Raw genomic sequence first — 20,410 nt, forward strand, 5'->3', positions numbered from 1 at the left:
ATAAACTCCACTCTATGTTAGCCTATGTGTCCATGCACACATGATTTACAGCTTTAATGAGCAGTGGAGTTTATGGGCTTTTTTCTGAACACCCGAAAATTGCGTTCAAAGTGCTGTTTTTTTTTTTACGTAAAAAAAACACTAAAACCGCAAAAAACACTAATAAAAACGCTCAAAGCGTTTTTTGATCCATAAAAAAAAAAAAAAAATACGCCAATGCTGAAAAACACTAATAAACGCAATTGCAAAAACGTTGAAAGGCTCCCTGCAAAGCTACTGACATTTTTATAGCTTTTTTTAGCGTCCAGTGTGCATGGAGCCTTCAACTTGCATTCGAACACCAAAAATGCACTCATTTTTTTCACAGCAAAAGCAATGCACTTTTTTTTGCATCAAAACAAAATCAATAAAAGTAAAATGTTAGTAAAGTAAAAGCTCAACGCTGAGAATATAACCATCACCTGAAAATAACACAAAACTATAAATATGCAACATATCTACTCAAGTGTTATATATAAACATCAATACTGCAAACAGAATGTACAGGATATAACCATGATAAATCAAAATACACTGCTCACCAAGGCTAGATTTAAAACATCCATCTAAATTTCCCTGGCCTCTGAAGCCCTAGCCACGCTCGGATCGCACTCCAGATGCTACCGACAGGCAGTGAGGAAATGTTTTAACCCCATTTTTGCCAACAAACATGTAATGACCACATTCATTGCACGTGGTTGTGGGGTATTTGCAGTGCTTGCCTACCAACTTGAATGTGTAGCGTTTGGCGGGTGTACCGATTGCGACAAGATGGGCCAGCTGTGCCACAGTCATGAGGAAATTTCCTGGACATTGTGTATACCTTTGCTTCCAATACCAGACCCAAGATGGACAACATCAAGAGTAAGAACCCCATATAGTGTAGTATGCTAAAACTGATTGTTTAATAAAACACAGGAAATTTACTCACAAAGGCCAGGCTGCCGGTAGCCGAGAATCTCCTCTCGAAGATGTTGCCATAGCAATGAAACGTAACAGTAGGATCGACAGTTTGAGGCGAAAGAAACCTAGCACTGGAGGGCAGTAGTCCGAGTCTGGGATGAAGTCACTGGTGATCTGTCTCAGTGCAGTAAACAGGCATGGGTTGCCAGTCTAATATTGGCAGTTTCTCCTTTTGTGACTATATTTATTGTGCATTAAAAGCAGAGCCCCAGTCTCTGAAGTGAAAATTGAAAGTCAGCAGCTACAAAAACTGTAGCTGCTGACTTTTAATAAACAGTCACTCACCTGTCCTGCGATAAAATGGTGTGCTCACCCCACTTTACTCCCTGTGTCTTCCCTCGTTGATATCTTCACTATGGGCACCCGGCTGTTATAGCTTGCAGCTTCACAGCCAGGTGCCCCAGAAGACTTTGGTAGGGGGGGTTGAAGAACTTCCGGTCACCTAAGGCAATTGAAATAGGAGTGGATACTTGTCAAAAAAATTGGGAGTACCCTCTTCCCCTCGGAAAGCTCCATTTCACAAACAAGAGCTGGGGAGGAGGCTTTAAAGCAGAACCCTTGGGTGGTGGAGCTCTGCTTTAACATACACTATATGGGATTCTCTCTTGAATGTGTTCATTTTGGGTCTGATATTGAAAGTAAAAGTGTATGGCGACTGAGATGGCAATGTCCCAGAAAAGCAGTTTGAAACATCCATGAGCTCATTTGCCTTTCTTGGAAAAGACAGGCATAAAGATCCGGTGAGTTTGGTGTGTGCACAGGTGAAAAAGAACAAATGTAATATTTCAAGTAAACACACACTGGGTGAAAGCAGGGATGCACACCGATACAACAACTGCTAAAAACTATTGGCCGAAAACAGGGTTATCTGCATCTTGACAAAAGAAAAAAATGTGACAATTGCCATCGAAAAACATTTGCGGTTTTGCTATTTAAACGCAAAAAAGTGCTTTCAGTTTTCAGCTAATTGCATCCTGAATTTTCAGTTAAAGGGGTTGTAAAAGTTTGTCTTTTATTTTCTAAATAAATTCCTTTAAGCTAGTGCATTGTTGGTTCACTTACCTTTTCCTTCTAAATGATTGTTTTCTTTGTCTGAATTTCTCACTTCCTGTTCCTCCTCAGTAAGCTGTTCTGGCTGACTAATCACAGCTCGGATGATGGTGGAAAGCTTACTGAGGAGAAACAGGAAGGGAGAAATTCAGACAAAGAAAAAAACATTTAGAAGGGAAATCGAAGGAAAAGGTAAGTGAACCAACAATGCACTAGCTTTAGGCCCCTTTCACACTGGGGCGTTATATCAAGCTTCATCTGCAATCCCAATGTGCTAGTAAAGCACCACTAAGACCCTAATGTTTTAGGGTGTTTTTGCAGTGCCTCAGTGTGAAAGGGTAAGGTGTTTTTACAGCTCTTTTAATTCATTTCAATGGAGAGGGGCGTTTTTGGAGAGTCTTTTTTCAGCGCCCAAAAGCTGCTCCAAAGATGCATATCTGGACACTTGTTATTACCAATTTTGTCTGGATCAGACTTAAAAAAATCTCATTTTGTTTGGGGCTATTTTCAGGTGATAAAAATTCTCTGAGCTTGGCTTAATAAGTGACATTGGACTTTGCTAATTTTGTTTTGAACAAGGGAACTATTTAGCGCAGCAGCAGAGTATTCACTTATAACACATTATAAAGATTATTAGCACAGTAACGCGGTAGGTAAAATTATTGATTTTTTTATTGCATCAAGTGCATTTGTATTATGCGTGTCTGGGGGGGGGGTTGGGTTGGCATAGAGCTGCATTACGAATCGTTAAAAATAAAATAATATGCGATCTCCATTCAATCTCCCTCCCGATCTTAATCTGACATTTCCACAATTCATGCACAGAGCTGTTCTCTGCTCACAGCTGTCCAAAAAAAAACAAAAAAAAAAAAAGACAGCCGATGTTCTTATAGTGCAGATCGTCAGAATGCCTCCGATGATCTGCGCATGCGCAATACGGAACGTGACTCCAGCTGATCAACTGGCGTGATGTTAACAGTGTGCATACCCACATCGTCTAAAGGCATTATCCGAAGATCAGCAAAGCATGGAGGGAGAATTTAATCGTCACATTCTGACTCTCTCTGCACATGTGCGAGACATTACCGATCACGGCACAGGCAGAACACAAGAGATTCAGCTGGAGTGACTTTACGTCATGCACAGATTGCCAGAGGCATTTTCCGACAAGATGCACTATTTCACAGAATACCAGCAAAGTTTATCACAACATTGCTCCGTGCTGAGAGATAAAAAGAAAAATTGTATCATTTGGCTCTTTTAGATCAAAGGGATGAACTCCACTGGCTGCAGCCATTTTAACTGTGGGCAGCTGAAGCTGCTACCCATTCACTTCCTGTATTTACACAGAGGCACACCTCCAGCTCTGCAGCTCTTGTTGGCCCTCATGACTCATCCCCCCTCCATTCCTGACAAACTCTCAGGAGAGCCAGAAAGAGAGCAGTGCATGATGTCATAAGCCTAGGCTAATGACCAGACAAGAAACAGGAAATGCGCTGTATAAGACATTTAATGGCAGAAAAAAAAATACTATCTAAAAATTAAAACGGGCAGGCGATTTAAGAGAGTATTTTTTGTTAGAAAATATTTAGAACCCCAAACATTATATATTTTTAGCAAAGACCCTAGAGAATAAAAATGGCGTTCATGGCAATATTTTGTATTTGCGCAGCGGTCTTTCAAAAGCTAAAAATACACTTAAAAAAACTAAACCGTAAAGTTAGCGTATAATGTGTATAATGTGAAAGATGACGTTACGCTGGGAATCGTGAGCAAAAACTGTATTCTCATTTTATCCAGAAACGTGCAGCTCTAGGTTGGCATAAGAAAGAAATACAATGCATGCCACTGCACATACACTATGCTTGCACACGCACAACTATAAATAAGGCCTAAACTAACCATTTGAGTCAGAAGTTGAAAATAAGCTGGGGCTGCCAGGAGAATTTTGTGAAATCTGTTAAGGTCGCTCAAATATTTTTTTTTACTGCAGCAGTGGAGGGATCTACCTAGTTACAGTTAAAAACACAAGCTACAAAAGAATTTACAGAGACGTTCACTGGTTTGTGCTGCCTATTTGTTGCAACATAGAACTCAGAATATATTGGTTTCAAAGACACAGCAACATTTCAGTGTGCACTAGAAAAGAAGGTGGAGTAGTCAACTCCATGCCAGATACAAGATCAGGCACAAGCCAAGTAGGGCATGAATGCAGAAGCAAAACAGCAGTAAGCATGAGTCAATGCCATGTCAAACTGCTGCTGGCGAGCTTACTGCTAAGATGTGCCATTTCTTCTTTTCTATGCGGCATTCATGCCTGAGTTGCATTGTCTCTGGATGCTCGCCTGACGAGGTACACACCCCCTTTATTCCCTCTGCTTCTATTACACAAAATCACAGACAGACCTAAAAGATAATTCATTTTAGCTATATTAATATATATATATATAAATACAGCATTATATTGCCCAAGCATCTGCAGCAACACAGGATTCAGAAGAGGACAGGGGACATATACATTTATTATAAACAAAATAACTGATGATGGCATACTTTAAAGCCTTTAGGGAAGGTTCATTACCTCACACAAAATATAAATGATAGGAAACGCAGAAGGACAAACTGCTATTAATTCTATACATATTTATTACCTGGGCAGGGTAACTCGTGTACGTGATAAAAGGGAAAGTAAAAGCACCGACACAGAGGCTGCTTAGCTTACAGCAGCCTGGAGCGATAGTAATGCAGGCAGATGGGCAGTGACACATTCAGCAGCCATTCCTGCTGCTCTTTCATGACCAATCCTCAGCAACAAAACACCCCGCACAGCCACAACACCACCTCCACTGGCACAAACAAATCATTCCCCTGTACAATAGCGCACAGAATACAAATACAACTTTACCTCTCCAGACAAAGGACACCATAACCTGTGCTGTACAATATGATGCCAGGGGGACATCTGTCTCTTACCCATAGAGGTAAAGAAGCAGCAGCTCCTGCACTCTAGTGACCTGCCTGCTCTCCCTTGAGACAAAACATAGGAGAAGAACCATACTAGACCACAGAAAGAAGCATGGGCAAAACATCCAGGAAATACTTGATGATGCAATTCTACACAACTACAAAACTAATCAAGCTGATGTTTTGAAGGAAAAAAAAAAGAACACGCAAAGCATACAATTCTACAACTACACATAAATATTTGTTGTAAAAACGAAATGTTACAAAGAATTGGAACAGGTCAAATAATTTTCACACTGCCACCTTAAAAAGTATTTACTGTGATTGCAGAAAAACAGTTGCACTGGAAAACCCAGAGCTGACCTCTCATTTGTGATCGCCTGCGTCAGCATGGCATGCTTTTGTGTCACCTTTTCTCTCTGCCTTTGTTTTGGGAAAGCTGAAAAACATGGCCCCTAAAGCACTCAGGATTAATATAGATAATCTGCAGCTCAAAAAATAGAAATGTGGGACAAACTGGGGCACCGAGCACAACTCAGCCCCCATGCACACTTCAGCGTAAACGCAGCCTGGCCATTTAGAGGCTCTTGCAGTATAGGAGCAGAATTCTGTGTTTTTATCCCCATGGACTTTTTGTAAAAAATGTGCACAAACCAGGCACTTCCATGGGGAATAGAATGAGATGGCAATTTCCTGGGTTTTACCCCAGAGAAGCTTGTACAACTTCACATGACCCCACGCTCAGGTATGAACAGGTCCCTTTCAGAATAACAGGGATAATCTTAGTATGAAACGTGCAACAAAATGCCGAGGTGTAAAAGGGGGCTGAGATCTGGGCAAACTCAAAGGATCGGGGTCAATCCCCAATTCTAGTTTATGAGATACCCATGTATTAAAAAAAGGTAGTATTCGGCCTGCTGGGATAGAAAATAAAACACCGATTTAGAACTCCAGAGATACTGTCAAATGCGCGGCATAAATACATGGACCCTGACACAAGGACCGAGCGCATGCTGCCCCCAAGCAATAGCATATCATTTATCCCAGATGCATTTGTAATGAATTATGATTGGTGTGTTTCTATTCATCTATATGTCATGTTACTCTTGTTCATACATAAAAAGGTACATCTTTGTCTCATAGCGCGTTAATAAGACCACATCAGCTACATTATTTATATCTCCTAGTTGGGCATTTAAATACAGGCATTCATCTGTACTATTCAATCATGTTCATTGGTGTTTATACTTAAACCAGCCTGTTTTATAGGTTTAAATTACTACTGTAATAAAGTTCCATTGCTAGTTATTAAAAGAATTTAAAACATATTTGTACCTATTTTGTCCAAACAATACACATGTTCCAAACAATAACACTTTTCAGCCTATCAAGGCCTTACTATAGGGCAGAGCCTGACAGATTTGCTTTGAATCAAGAAGTCAGCTAAAGTTAGGAGCCATTATTTTTTTGAACCAACATATCTCACGGGTGGAACAAGTTCCCAAATGTGAACTTACCCTTTAACCCGTTTACACTTACAACACAATTTAAGGCCTGAAGATTACATAAACTCCCTAAACATTATATATTTTCTGAAAGCAGACACCATGGAGAATAAAATGGTGGTAGTTTTAATTAATGTCACACAATATTACCACAAAGGAAAATAATAATATAAAAACACACATTAAAAGTTAATTTTAGGAGGCACAATAACGCAATAAAATTACAATTTTTTTTGGTAAAATATAAAAGCCAAGGTTTTAACTAGATACCCAACACCCTATATTTTCCATAGGCAATGCTTTAAAAGCGTTAGGCATCGGCGATCAAGGCAAAAACTACGCTAAAAGTAGCAGCACTTTACTGCTGACACCTAGGGCGGCGCTTTTAATACCCGCTATCGGTCGGAAAAAAATTAAAACGGCCCGCAAAGCGACGCTACAGTGCCGCTTTGCCGACGGTGCTGCCCATTGCTTTCAATGGACAGGGGCGCTTTAGAAGCGGTGTATTCACTGCTCCTACAGCGCTGCAAAGATGCGGCTAGCAGGATTTTTTTTACCGCCCTGCCAGCGCACCGCTCCAGTGTGAAAGCCTTTGGGCTTTCACATTGGAGTGCAAGAAGAGGCACTTTCAAGGCACATTTTAGGTGCTATTTTTAGCACTATAGCACCTGCAAAGCACATCAGTGTGAAAGCAGCCTTACGAAAGAGGTCTGGTGCTAGAATTACTGCGCTCATTCCGGTGTGTGTGGCGATATGTAGAGAAAAAGATGTGTAACTTGCATTGCAATCGTCGTTGAGTATAGGAACGCCACCGTGTGCATTTACGCTTGTACATAAGTATATATGTGGTGGGCCTCAATTTTTATGGAGGGTGGGGGGGGGGGGGGATTTATGCACTTGGGTGTAACTAATTTTTTTACAAAAATGTTACTTAATTTTTTTTTCTATTGCATAAGGGGCATAGTGTTATGATTTTTTTTTTTTTTTTGGGTGATGGGTTCTCTTTAATGAGACATGCAGGGTCTAAAAGGCCCTGCATGTCTTCCCTGTGCTCCACTGAATGTAATGCTCACTAGGGCCGAAAAAACTAATCAATTAATCGACAATCGATTATGAAATTAATCGATTACAATTTTCATAATCGATTAATCGGCCAGTAACATAATGGGGTTAAAAAAACTAAAATTAGCCCTTTATAATACAAAAAAGCAAATCGCTCCTGTAAATATCACTTTCACTGTCCCACAGTAAAAAAATTAACCCCTTACAGTAGCGATTATTTGCTCTTTTTTTTTTACATATTTTTGTTTTTTTAACCCCATTATGTTACTAAACATCTCAGGCCTGGGTCACACCTCTGTTTTTTGCAGAAACACGCTAAAGTTCAGTTACATGTTCTCCTTTGGGACACGTTCACATCCATGATTTTTTTTCAGCTGCTGCGTATTTGGAAAGGGCAAGGACTTGTTAACGCAAAACGGTGCTATTTTATTTTTTTTGGTTCAATATACTTCAATGGAGAAGCTGCAGACAAGCATGTAATGTGTTTTTGTGGCAATTTGTGTTTTGTAATCTGCCCAACAACAAATTGGCCCAAAAAAAATAAAAAAATGCAATTTTTTTCTTTTTAAGGCTATTATCCGATTAATCGAAACAATAATCTGCCAACTAATCGATTATGAAAATATTCGTTAGTTGCCGCCCTAATGCTCACACTGCATTACATTCTTTCCCGGCCTTGATGGCTAGAGAAACTGTCAGAGGGAAACCCGGAAATTACAACACACGTCACTGCCGGGTCAACAGCTAGAAGGGGAGGAGAGCAGATGTGCGGCACCCTATATGGCGGTCCCAGACCCGCAGATGGGCAAGCTGACGCCTGGGGTTTGTCGAGCCCTTGATAAGCTAGAACACATTAGTGTTGGCTCTGCTTGGAACACGTGTACTCCTTGGAAAAAAAATAATTGTATTCATCCTCACTTCGTTGCCAACTTTATCTACCATGGAAGGACTCGTGTTGTGGGGTGGAGACTGCAAGCATTAACCAAACAGAAATTTTCCAGCAGGACTGTTCATGGGAAGTTGATCGATAGACCAACTTCTAACAAACAGAAATGGACAACGCTTTTTATTTTCTGAAATATTTGGGATGTTGCCACTGTGTTCAGCCTCAAGATTCCAATGCACACGTTCCTGTAGAAATGGCTGGGTATGTAAGCGGGTGCTGCAGCGACCACCGACTGAAACCATATACAGTATCTCACAAAAGTGAGTACACCCCCATTTTTGTAATTATTTTATTATATTTTTTCATGCGACAACACTGAAGATACGACACTTTGCTACAATGTAAAAGTAGTGAGTGTACAGCTTTTGTACAACAGTGTAAATTTGCTGCACCCTCAAAATAACTCAACACACCACTAGCAACATAAGTGCGTACACCCCTAAGTGAAAATGTCAAAATTGGGCCCAATCAGCCATTTTCCCTCTCCGGTGTCATGTGACTTGTTCATGTTACAAGGTCTCAGGTGTGAATGGGAAGCATGCAAAAAAGAAGAGATCGCGCTAAATGAGTGACAAGTGAACAGAAAGTGACATAAAGTTCAATAAATCAAATGTCCCGCCACAAAGGCAAGTAATTGAATCTCCCAGGTGATAAACTCAATCCACAAGGAAAAGTGCTGGACAGAAAGAACCTCCACCAACGATAAAAAAGCCTCTTACCGAATCAAATTGATCTCTGGTTTAAGAGAGATCAAACTGCGCATAAGAGGCATGGATGGATATCCTAAAGACAGCAATGAACAGCAAACAGCGGTGAAATCCTGGTCAGTAATCTTTACAGATGCATCTCTCGATGGGACATCCAAGGATATAAGGAAGCAGAAAGACTCCACATAGCGTAATAACGTCTGGGTTTATTATCAAATCAATAAAATAACACTTACATGTCAATGTAGGTATAGCGAATAAAATTTGAGCCGGCCCGCTCGATACACAGCCTGTATCAGGTAAAACAATACGCGGTGACGTCACCGCGTATTGTTTTACCTGATACAGGCTGTGTATCGAGCGGGCCGGCTCAAATTTTATTCGCTATACCTACATTGACATGTAAGTGTTATTTTACTGATTTGATAATAAATCCAGACGTTATTACGCTATGTGGAGTCTTTCTGCTTCCTTATATCCTTGGATGTCCCATCGAGAGATGCATCTGTAAAGATTACTGACCAGGATTTCACCGCTGTTTGCTGTTCATTGCTGTCTTTAGGATATCCATCCATGCCTCTTATGCGCAGTTTGATCTCTCTTAAACCAGAGATCAATTTGATTCGGTAAGAGGCTTTTTTATCGTTGGTGGAGGTTCTTTCTGTCCAGCACTTTTCCTTGTGGATTGAGTTTATCACCTGGGAGATTCAATTACTTGCCTTTGTGGCGGGACATTTGATTTATTGAACTTTATGTCACTTTCTGTTCACTTGTCACTCATTTAGCGCGATCTCTTCTTTTTTGCATATTTGACAGTGTAGTATAACACTTTTTGATCGCTGCTTCCCCTTTGTTTTTTCTTTGTCACTGTTTAACAAGCGCAATATTTTTTTTCCATATAGTGAATGGGAAGCAGGTGTGTTAAATTTTGTATTATCGCTCTCACTCTCTCATACTGGTCACTGGAAGTTTAACATGGCACCTCGTGGTAAAAAAAAAACGAGGATCTGAAAAAAGAACTGTCACTCTACATAAAGATGGCCTAGACTATAAGAAGATTGCCAAGACCCTGAAACTGAGCTGCAACACGGGGGCCAGCGGTTTAACAGGACAGGTTCCACTCAGAACAGGCCTTGCTATGGCTGACCAAAGATGTTGAGGTCACATGCTCAGCATCATATCCAGAGGTTGTCTTTGGGAAATAGATGTATGAGTGCTGCCAGCATTGCTACAAAGGTTGAAGGGGTGGGGGGTGAGCCTGTCAGTTCTCAGCCCATACGCCGCACACTGCATAAAAATTGGTCTGCATGGCTGTTGTCCCAGAAGGAGAAGGAAGCCTCTTCTAAAGATGCACAAGAAAACCTGCAAACAGTTAGCTGAAGACAAGCAGACTAAGGACATGGATTACTGGAACCAAGCACTGAGGTCTGATGAGACCAAGATAAACGTATTTGGTTCCAATGGTGGCAAGCGTGTGTGGCGGCAAAGAGGTAAGGAGTACAAAGACAAGCGTGTCTTGCCTACAGTCAAGCATGGAGGTGGGAGTGTCATGGACTGGGGCTGCATGAGTGCTGCCAGCACTGGGGAGCTACAGTTCATTGACGGAACCATGAATGCCAACATACTGAAGCAGAGCATGATCCCCTCCCTTCGAAGACTGGGACGCAGGGCAGTATTCCAACATGAGAACGACCCCAAAAACACCTCCAAGATGACCACCGCCTTGCTATAGAAGCTGAGGGTAAAGGTGATGGACTGGCCAAACATGTCTAAAGACCTAAACCCTATGGGGCATCCTCAAACGGAAGGTGGAGGAGCTCAAGGTCTCTAACATTCACCAGCTCCGTTATGTCATCATGGAGAAGAGGACTCCAGTGGCAACCTGAGAAGCTCTGGTGAACTCCATGCCCAAGAGGGTTAAAACAGTGCTGGAAAATGGTGGCCACACAAAATATTGACACTTTGGGCCCAATTTGGACATTTTCACTTAGAGGTGTACCCACTTTTGTTGCCAGCGGTTTAGAAATGAATGGCTGTGTGTTGAGTTATTTTGAGAGTACGGAAAATGTACACTGTTATACAAGCTGTACACTCACTACTTTACATTGTAGCAAACTGTCATTTCTTCAGTGTTGTCACATGAAAAGATAATAAAATATTTACAAAAATGTGAGGGGTGTACTCACTTTTGTGAGATACTGTATACTCCGTGCGAGAGAATTTCACCAGCACACTATGGATCTCCAGAATGGGTCAAAACTTTATTTAGCGATCACATTGTTACAGCAGAAGCAAGGTTTCAGAGTCTTGCAGGACCCCTTTCATTAAGTCTGATGGCTTCTGCTGTAACAATGTGATTGCTGAATAAATTTAGACCGATTCTGAGGATCCATGGGGTGCTGGTGACATTGTCTTGCTTTGCTCAGCCTCAAGTCCCATCATGTTTATTTTAATGCTGTTTTTAATTGGATAACTTTATTTTTTTATTTGGGGTGCAGAGTACCCACAAGACCAGGGAATGCAACAAAAAGAAAACAGGACATGAACACAGCTGATGGAGACGGGGACTGGCACAGTGTCGCGGTAAGGAGACGGGGACTGGCACAGCGGTGAGGAGACGGAGACGGGGACAGCGGTGAGGAGACGGAGACAGCGGTGAGGGGACTGGCACAGCGGCGAGGAGACGGGGACTGGCACAGCGGCGAGGAGACGGGGACTGGCACAGCGGCGAAGAGACGGGGACTGGCACAGCGGCGAAGAGACGGGGACTGGCACAGCGGCGAAGAGACGGGGACTGGCACAGCGGCGAAGAGACGGGGACTGGCACAGCGGCGAAGAGACGGGGACTGGCACAGCGGCGAGGAGACGGGGACTGGCACAGCGGCGAGGAGACGGGGACTGGCACAGCGGCGAGGAGACGGGGACTGGCACAGCGGCGAGGAGACGGGGACTGGCACAGCGGCGAGGAGACGGGGACTGGCACAGCGGCGAGGAGACGGGGACTGGCACAGCGGCGAGGAGACGGGGACTGGCACAGCGGCGAGGAGACGGGGACTGGCACAGCGGCGAGGAGACGGGGACTGGCACAGCGTAGCAGTGAGGAGACGGGGACTGGCACAGCGTAGCGGTGAGGAGAACGAGGACTGGCACAGTGTCACGGTGAGGAAGACATTCAGGCCGGCCAGTACTCTCTCCTCGGGCCCGTTACTCACACACTCCCCCCCCCCCCCCGGGAAGTGAGGCCTCCACCTCCTGGCCACATAGACAACATGGGTGACCCCAGTGACGTGACCCGCACCTTCTGTCACCCCTCCCCCTCCGATGGGCCTGCGCTACCCTTCCCATGTGACCCCCCCCCGGACTGCTCACCTGCTAGCACAGGGCTGTGTCGGGCTCCCCTCAGACTCGGACGTTGAGCTATGTCGGGGTGAATAGCAGTGAACGGGGTGTAAGACGTTCAGTAGCCCGGCAGCGTTCACACAGCAGCGCTCACACCCCTCTTCTTCCCTCTGTCTCTCTATTCCACCCTCCCCCCTTCTCTCTACACACTCCCCCCCCTCCTCAGCGCACAGCCCTCAGCGACCCGAAACCGATTGGACGCAGCTCCGCGGCCCACGTGACTACAAACCGCCTCGTCCCATTGGTGTGCTGACGGGGCGGAGCCAATGCTGTCACTCACAGGCACATACAGTCTGCGGCGAGCGCGGGTTATTGTGCGCGTAGTGACAATGATAGGCGGCCTCTGGCAGCCCGACTTATCACCCACAGAGGAGCAGCGCCGTGTGAGCGTGCAGGAAGCGGACACGTCCACACCCCCCTGCATCCATTCTCAATGCACTAATAAAGCGCGTTCGTTATGTGCCTCTGTCCGCAGAGCCCCTCCCCCAACCCAACGTCACGGAAAAGGCAGCTTCAACCCAGTACGAGCTGGCAGTTGGAAACAAACCTGCGGCCTCCGATTGGTTGCTAGGGCAGTGGCGTCACCCGGGAATGGCTGCCCCTGGAAGAAGGTTCTCGAATTGCAGTAGGGTGAAGAAGCGAAGAGGAGGCGATTCCGGATGGCGGGTTCGGGCGGTGGAGGCGCCGGGCTTCTGCTCAGCGCTCTGGCTGTGTCTGACGTCCTCAGAGTCCAGTGTGCTCGTCTCCATTGCAGGGTCTGCCTTCACTATTGTTGTGATGGCGCAGTGAGTATTGTCTGCTGGGCTGCCAGGGCGCATGCGCCAAGTCTGAGGCTTTCACGTGACTTGCCAGTTGCGACAGTGACGCAGGCAGCAGCTGTTTTGACAGATCTGAGCGGTATGTGTATAGTGAGGGGCCACATTGAATGAGAGTGCGTACTATGGGGCTGGGGGAGCCTTCTTCTCAGCTAGGTGACTCTAATCATGCAGAGGACAGCTAGGACTGTGACTTCCAGCTCGCTTTTTGTTGCTTACGCTGTGTTCACACTGATGTGATGCATCTCACCGCATTCCTGTGCAAATCACATGCGATTCTGTATGATTTGAGCCCATCAAGTCACGCCGCATCTGCACAAAAAAGGGGTACAGGCACCTTTTTTTTGTTTGTTCTTTGCCTGACTGGAATTGGATCACATGGGTGTTCATACTCATGCGATTCAATCTCCTTTTGGGGTGTTATTAACATCTGACACCCGCAGATCGCATGAACACAGCGCAATTGCTATGCAGCGCAAGAAACCATTCCTGTGTATATCTCGCATTACATCAGTGTGATCCGAGCCGTACTTCGGCTGTAGATTGTACATTTAGAAAGATGTTTTCTGGCTGAATGAGTCCATTAAAGCATTTTCATTGCTGTGCAATTTGTGTACATAAATGTTAGGCCCCTTTCACACTGGGCCGGGGGTAGCGGCGCTTTACCGCCAATTTTGCTGCACTTTTCGGCCAATAGCGGGGGCGGTTATACCCCCGCTAGTGGCAGGAAAAAGGGTTAAAAACCACCACGAAGAGCCTCTGCAGAGGTGCATTGCCGATGGTATAGCCGCAGTGTCCCATTGATTTCAATGGGCTGGAGCGGTATACACACCGCTCCAAAGATGCGGCTGGCAGGATTTTTTTTACCGTCCTGCTAGCGCACCGCTCCAGCGTGAAAGCCCTCAGGGCTTTCACACTGGAGACACAGCAGAAGCGGTTCCAGGTCAGTTTGCAGGCGCTATTTATAGCACCTGCAAAACGGCCTAGTGTGAAAGGGGTCTTGGCATTGGTTGTTCCGTTTTGTGGTGAAAGAGGTAGATTAAGACCCTGTCACACTGTGGCATTTTTTGGTAAAGCTCCGCTACGTACAGCAGCCCATTTAGATGAATGGCCCACTGTACCTGCAAATATGAACCTAGACTAAGACCCCTTTTTCAGGCACTTTGGCACTAAAAAAAAGCGCCTCAATGGGAAGGGGCATTTTAGGAGCGGTGTATTCACCGTTCCTAAAGCGCTGCAAAGAAGCTGTTCGCAGGACTTTTTTTGATGCCCTGCCAGCGCAGCGCCTCCGTATGAAAGCACTCGGGCTTTCACATTGGGATTGCAGATGGGGCTTCTTTCAGGCACCTTTTTTTTTTTAAAGCTAAAGCGCCTGAAAATGCCCCAGTGTGAAAGGGGTCTTAGTCTAGGTTCACATATGTGCAGGTACAGCGGGCCAGTCATTTAAATAGGCTGCTGTGCTCGCAAGAAACACAGCAGGGAAAAGTCCCCCGACCCTTTTCAAAAACGCATTCCATGCAGCCCCATGTAGTTTTGCCACTCAAACGTTTTCTGATGCTGTTGAGAATTATTGCCACCCTGCACATCTGCTAAATGGCAATGCGGTTTGCCCGAAGATCAGGCACACACCTATGTGAACCTAGTTCAGCGTGACGGTATACGGCCAAAAAGAGAATGGACGCCTTTTTTTTTCCCCCTCTTTCTCAGCTGTACCTAAACTGCAAATGCCGCTTTTTGTGAGGTAATTTAGGATCATTCACACAATGGAGGGGACTGTACTACAACTGGTGCACATGGAGTCTGGAGCAGCTGTTCAGAGTCGCAGTTTGGTTTTGCCCCTGATTGGCTAACCAACTTTGATTGACAGCAGCTGGAGCCAATGGCACCACTGCTGTGTCTCAGCCAATCAGAAGGGAGAGTCCCGGACGGCCAAGGCACTCGTGCACATCGCTGGATAGAGATGGGGCTCGGGTAAGTTTTAGGGGGGCTGCTACACACAGAAGGTTTTTTTTTTTAATGCTCCTTTATATAATGCATTATATAAAAAAACGTTTCTGCCTTTACAACCACTATAAGGGCCATACACACAGGCCGAGTATATGCCGGTTTAATAAAAAACGTCAGACATTTGGCTCTTGTGTACGACAGATGGTTTGGCTGTTGTCAAAGGGGCATAATCAAAAAGGTCTGCCGATTGGCATCCCATCAATGATGGCAGCCAAAGGCTGAGAGCTCTGACCAGTATGTTCAGGCAGGGGGTCCTCCCCCAGTCAGAAGACAATAGCTCAGCGAGGAGATCACTGTACCAACACCGGATTGTTAGCACAGGATCTCCTCCCGAGCACTAAAGTTTTTTCCATTTAGCCCGCTGGGTTGAACGGAAAAAAAACGAATCATGTTTACGAAAAAGCTGCCTATGTAGGCAAGAGGCATTTCTCTGCATATTTCTGTCTGCTCTCTTCTATCTGAATGGCTCACTTCTGACAATCTGTTTAGACATCAGACAATCCTGTGCATGTTTTGTTATGAGACTGTGTATAGGAGGTCTTGTTCATTCCCTCTACTCAGGTCTCAGATTACACTCAGCTCTGTATGTTATATGCTGTGCAGTGTGCGATATCATATCCCCACTCCCTGCCTTCTGGAGCTGGGGAATCCTGTCTAAATCCTGTACTTTGAAGGACCATTAAGGACAGAGTTGCAGATGAACAGGTACAATTTTTATAGGAGGATTTGTTTAATTTCTGTGCATCACCTGAGGCCAGTCAATTCACTGAGTATATGGAAGGGTTTGCAACCACTTTAAAAGTTAAGTTCACCTTCAGGAACAGTTTACATGTTCCACCCGAGCCCTCTTTGACAGCAGTACAGGGGAGATGCCCCCCCCCCCCTCCAGCTGCCATCCAGGGCTCCGCCTACAAGGCTGCATCATTCATTCACAGAGTTGGTAGATCTCAATGAATTACCAGAGTGCTGTAGTTCATTAATTCTTCTCGTCAGTGTCCAACTGCTTACAAAAAACAGCTACAGCGCTGTCTCACATTTCCAGGAGGGTGTCTATGGATGTTTTCCTGTGATCACACTTCCCACATGCCTCCTGCGGCGTGCATCAACACAGATCTGTGATCGCTGTGTCTTTAGGACACAGCCGAACACAGATGGTCTCTTTACCATATGGTCAGGTGTGTCCAATCACAGTGTAAACAGTATTTTCCGGTTATCGGCAGTCATCTCCTCATGCTGACAGCATGTGAGGAGAGCTAGTAAACGGCAAATCCACATAGGGGACATCTACACTGATAATCATGGCACGGATTATCCATGCATCCCCAACAGTGCCTATCAGTGCAGCCTCATCAGTGTGCATCCGTGAAGGAGATACAGTCCGCTAGAAAATTTTCTAAATAAAGTAATAAAAAAAAAAAAGTAAAACCCAGTGGTGATTAAATACCACCAAAAGAAAGCGGTCTTAAAAAAAAATACCACCATTGGTGGAGTGACAGCATTTACCCCAGCTCCAAAAGGGATAGGTCTGCATTTCTTTCACGCAAGAGTGGTGGTGGGATTCACAGAAAGAAAAAATTCAAGTTTGATTCAGCAGCTGTGGCAGACGCTACATTTGTTTAAACACCATTTTTTTTTTAAGTCTTTTATGGATTTATAGATATGTTTGGACACTGCTTTTATGGGTTTCTATTGTTTTAACACAAGATTGTTGGACACAAACACATTTGAACATCAGTTATTGTTAGCATACATAAGTGGTTCATTTTCAATATATTTGATGATTTTATTATTAGGATTAGGCCTTCTATTTTAACTTGTTTCTACTTTTAGTGCAGCATTTATTTTTTCACAGAATGTGAGAGAATTGTGGATTTGGTGTCAGTTCACACCATTGCAGCACCGTTGGAATCTGCAGCTGATGTTAAAGGCCAAGTTCACCTTTGTTCATTATAGCATTAGTGTAATAGTTTTGCAAAAATATCAAAGCTTTTTATTAATTCTACACACACTTCACTGTCTTCATGGAAACATATCCATTAGTTCTGTCTTACTTCCTGGATAGACTGTAGGTCACAACACAGGAAGAAGTTGACCAGCTGACCTCATTAGCACACACCCTGCATCATCCACCCTCCTACCTATCCACCCATTTCCAGGTGTACATTTTTTTAAATGGAGTTCAATCACTAAATACACAAGCATCAATTTTATTTTTTTCCTTCCTTAAAGCGGTGGTTCACCCTTATTGACAACTTTCCATCATGAAATTAGGCATAGTAGCGCGAGCTACAGTATGCCTGTATTTATTTTTTTAGTCCGATACTCACTGTGCAATCCTAGCGAGACGATTCCGACTCCCCGCGGGGAATGGGCGTTCCTATCCAGAGGGAGCATGATTGATGGCCGACTATGGCAGGTCGTGCTCCCGGAAGATAGCCGGAGTAGGTCTCGGCTCTTCACGGCGCCTGCGCACAGACTATGCGCAGGCGCCGTGAAGCGCCAAGTCCTATTTCGACTATTTCCGGAGAAGCGTGACGCGCCATAGCCGGCCGTCAATCATGCTGCCTGTGGATAGGAACGCCCAGGAGTCGGAATCGTCTCGCTAGGATTGCACAGTGAGTACCGGACTAAAAAAATAAATACAGGCATACTGTAGCTCGCGCTACTATGCCTAATTTAATGATAGAAAAAAAAAATGTTTTATTAGGGTGAACCACCGCTTTAATTTTAATCCTGCATAGATCGTTCATTTGTCATTTTGAAGTGTGCAGGAAATGAGAGATGGACACGTGGATAAAGCTTTAGTAAAACAGGAGAAGCGTGTCCTTGGTTCTGTAAAGTTCACCATACAATCTCCATTAGATCTACTATGTATTGCAAGGGTCTGCCTGATTGAATACAGAGTGATTGGCTAGATAGGCATTTCCTTCTATTATATAAATTTGGGAAATCAAAAAAGGGAGTGTACAAACCGATTGTATAGTTTATGGCCACCTTTATACACCTAAAAATGACCTGGTTGCGCTTTCAGTGCCATTAATTGTTAATGGCACACCTAATGCCATATGAAATAAACAAACACGCCAAAATTTCCTATGAGCCACATGTAGCGCAGGCCATTGAAATCAACAGGCTGCCCTATGTGTGTCACAGGAAAACACAAGCCACAAAGTGTGCACTCCCACTACATGTTAATGGGTCCTGAAAGTGAAAATGGTGCGCTAACACAAGATCAATGAGGCTCCATTCACATCTGTGCATTTTCTTGCATTTCAGAATGCGCTGTACCAATATCAAAGTAAAAAAATGCACCAAGCTCCGCTGGCGTGATTATTATGTGTAGGGCAGCCCATGAAGGTGTCCAAATAAAAATAAAGTATTTCTCTTGGCTCTTATCACCAAACAGCAACATACAGATCCTACCATTGCCAATGTAATTCAGTGCATATACACACACACACTATACAACTCATGAATATTGAAACAAAACAGTTTTATTTATGTGTATAAGTGTTAAGCTTTGCAGTTATATTTTATATTACACAGTAATTTTAAAGGTCTGCACGCACACCAAAGCCTGGTCCTTTTGGAGGTCCAGTCAGAGAGGTAAGTTCTCCAGCAGGTTCACACGAGAAACGGCCATTCCTAAAGTATTTAAAAAGATAATTTGATCAGTATTCTCTTTTAGGATCTATAGTAATGCATTAAATGTGCAGTGATGCTCATTTTATAACGCTGTTACATTATTCACACACACACACATATATATATATATATCCCCTTTACAATAGCAATAAAGACCATCTTCTGAATAGTGAGAGAGGTTGTAAAGGTAAATAAAAAAAAAAATAATAAAAACAAACATGTCTATACTTGCCCACTCTGTGCAATGGAATCGCACCGAGCGGGTGGGAACCTCCTCTTTTCAAGTCCCCCATGGGAAGCGGCTTCCCATGGGGGCACTGGTCCATGCTTGCACCCAAGTCCCTCTGCTGCGTCCATTGACACGGGACTCGATAATGCTTCCTCGTCGCTTGCTTTGATTGACAGCACTGGGAGCAGATGGCGTCCGATGCCCCAGCAAAGCCAGCAAGACCCGGAAGTGAGAGGAGAAAAGATCTGCAGACTTGCACGGCCCTGGATACAACGAGATCTCAGGTAAATAAAGGGGGGCTGAGGGGGCGATGCGGACAACCTAAACATTTTTTACCTTAATACAAGGAAAGCATTAAAGCGGAGTTCCACCCAGGAAAACAACATTTGGCCAAAAGTACTAAAAAAATAAAATAAAAGTGAAAAAAAAAAAAAAAAATTATACTCACCCGAAATACCTGTTGCTATGCGGAAGTCCGTAATCTGCCTCTTCGGCACCGCGGAATGTTTTCTTCTTCCTCTTCTCCTAGTGAATGGGGCGCGCTGCTTTCTGGGAACTGTGTATGTTCTCAGAGAGCAGCCGCCCATTCACAAGCCGGCACGAGACTCACACAGGCGTAGTAGGAAATGGGCAGTGAAGCCGTAAGGCTTCACTGCCTGTTTCCCCTAGTGTGAATGGCGGCACGGGACCTGCATCGATCGGGGGGGCCATCAGCGCGGGCACGTAGGACAAGGTAAGCGTCCTTAGTAAATGTCAGCAGCTACACTGTTAGTAGCTGCTGACTTTAAAAAAAAAATTATTGCGGGTGGAATCCCGCTTTAAGGTAAAAAACATTTAAGCTGGATACACACACTAGACAACTTTTGTTTGATTCATTTGGATTTACCAAAACCATGTAGTGCAAGGGCCTGCCTGATTGCAAGTGTTTAGGTTTGACCTCATATTCAATGGTTTTGGTAAATCTTAAGAAAATTGTATAGTGTGTATCCAGTATTAGAGACTTTACAACCCGTTGAAGCATACCTTATCCTTTACATTAGTACCGGTGCTGGGTGACCTTTCATACTCTTATCTGATAA

The 20,410-nt window shown here is 44.2% G+C and overlaps 2 protein-coding genes across 3 annotated transcripts in view; both read right to left on the bottom strand.

Annotated features, from left to right (window-relative positions):
• ANKRD12 (ankyrin repeat domain 12) overlaps nt 1–13,518 on the bottom strand; it is a 174,443-nt gene extending 160,925 nt beyond the window's left edge. Inside the window, exon 1 of one of the 2 annotated variants that reach the window (XM_040353967.1) lies at nt 13,183–13,518. The gene's annotated coding sequence lies outside the window, so the exon portion shown is untranslated. Of the gene's footprint in view, nt 1–12,605; nt 12,769–13,182 lie in introns of those variants that run through there. The other variant, XM_040353966.1, reaches the window with a different exon arrangement.
• Nucleotides 13,519–18,929: 5,411 nt separating this feature from the next.
• Nucleotides 18,930–20,410, bottom strand: part of NDUFV2 (NADH:ubiquinone oxidoreductase core subunit V2) — a 55,497-nt gene continuing 54,016 nt past the window's right edge. Inside the window, exon 8 of the mRNA XM_040353968.1 lies at nt 18,930–19,102. Within this exon, the coding sequence (XP_040209902.1) occupies nt 19,009–19,102 (94 nt within the window). The 3' untranslated portion in view covers nt 18,930–19,008. The remainder of the gene's footprint in view (nt 19,103–20,410) is intronic.

The sequence above is a fragment of the Rana temporaria genome, chromosome 5, assembly GCF_905171775.1.
Source record: "Rana temporaria chromosome 5, aRanTem1.1, whole genome shotgun sequence".
Lineage (NCBI taxonomy): Eukaryota > Metazoa > Chordata > Amphibia > Anura > Ranidae > Rana > Rana temporaria.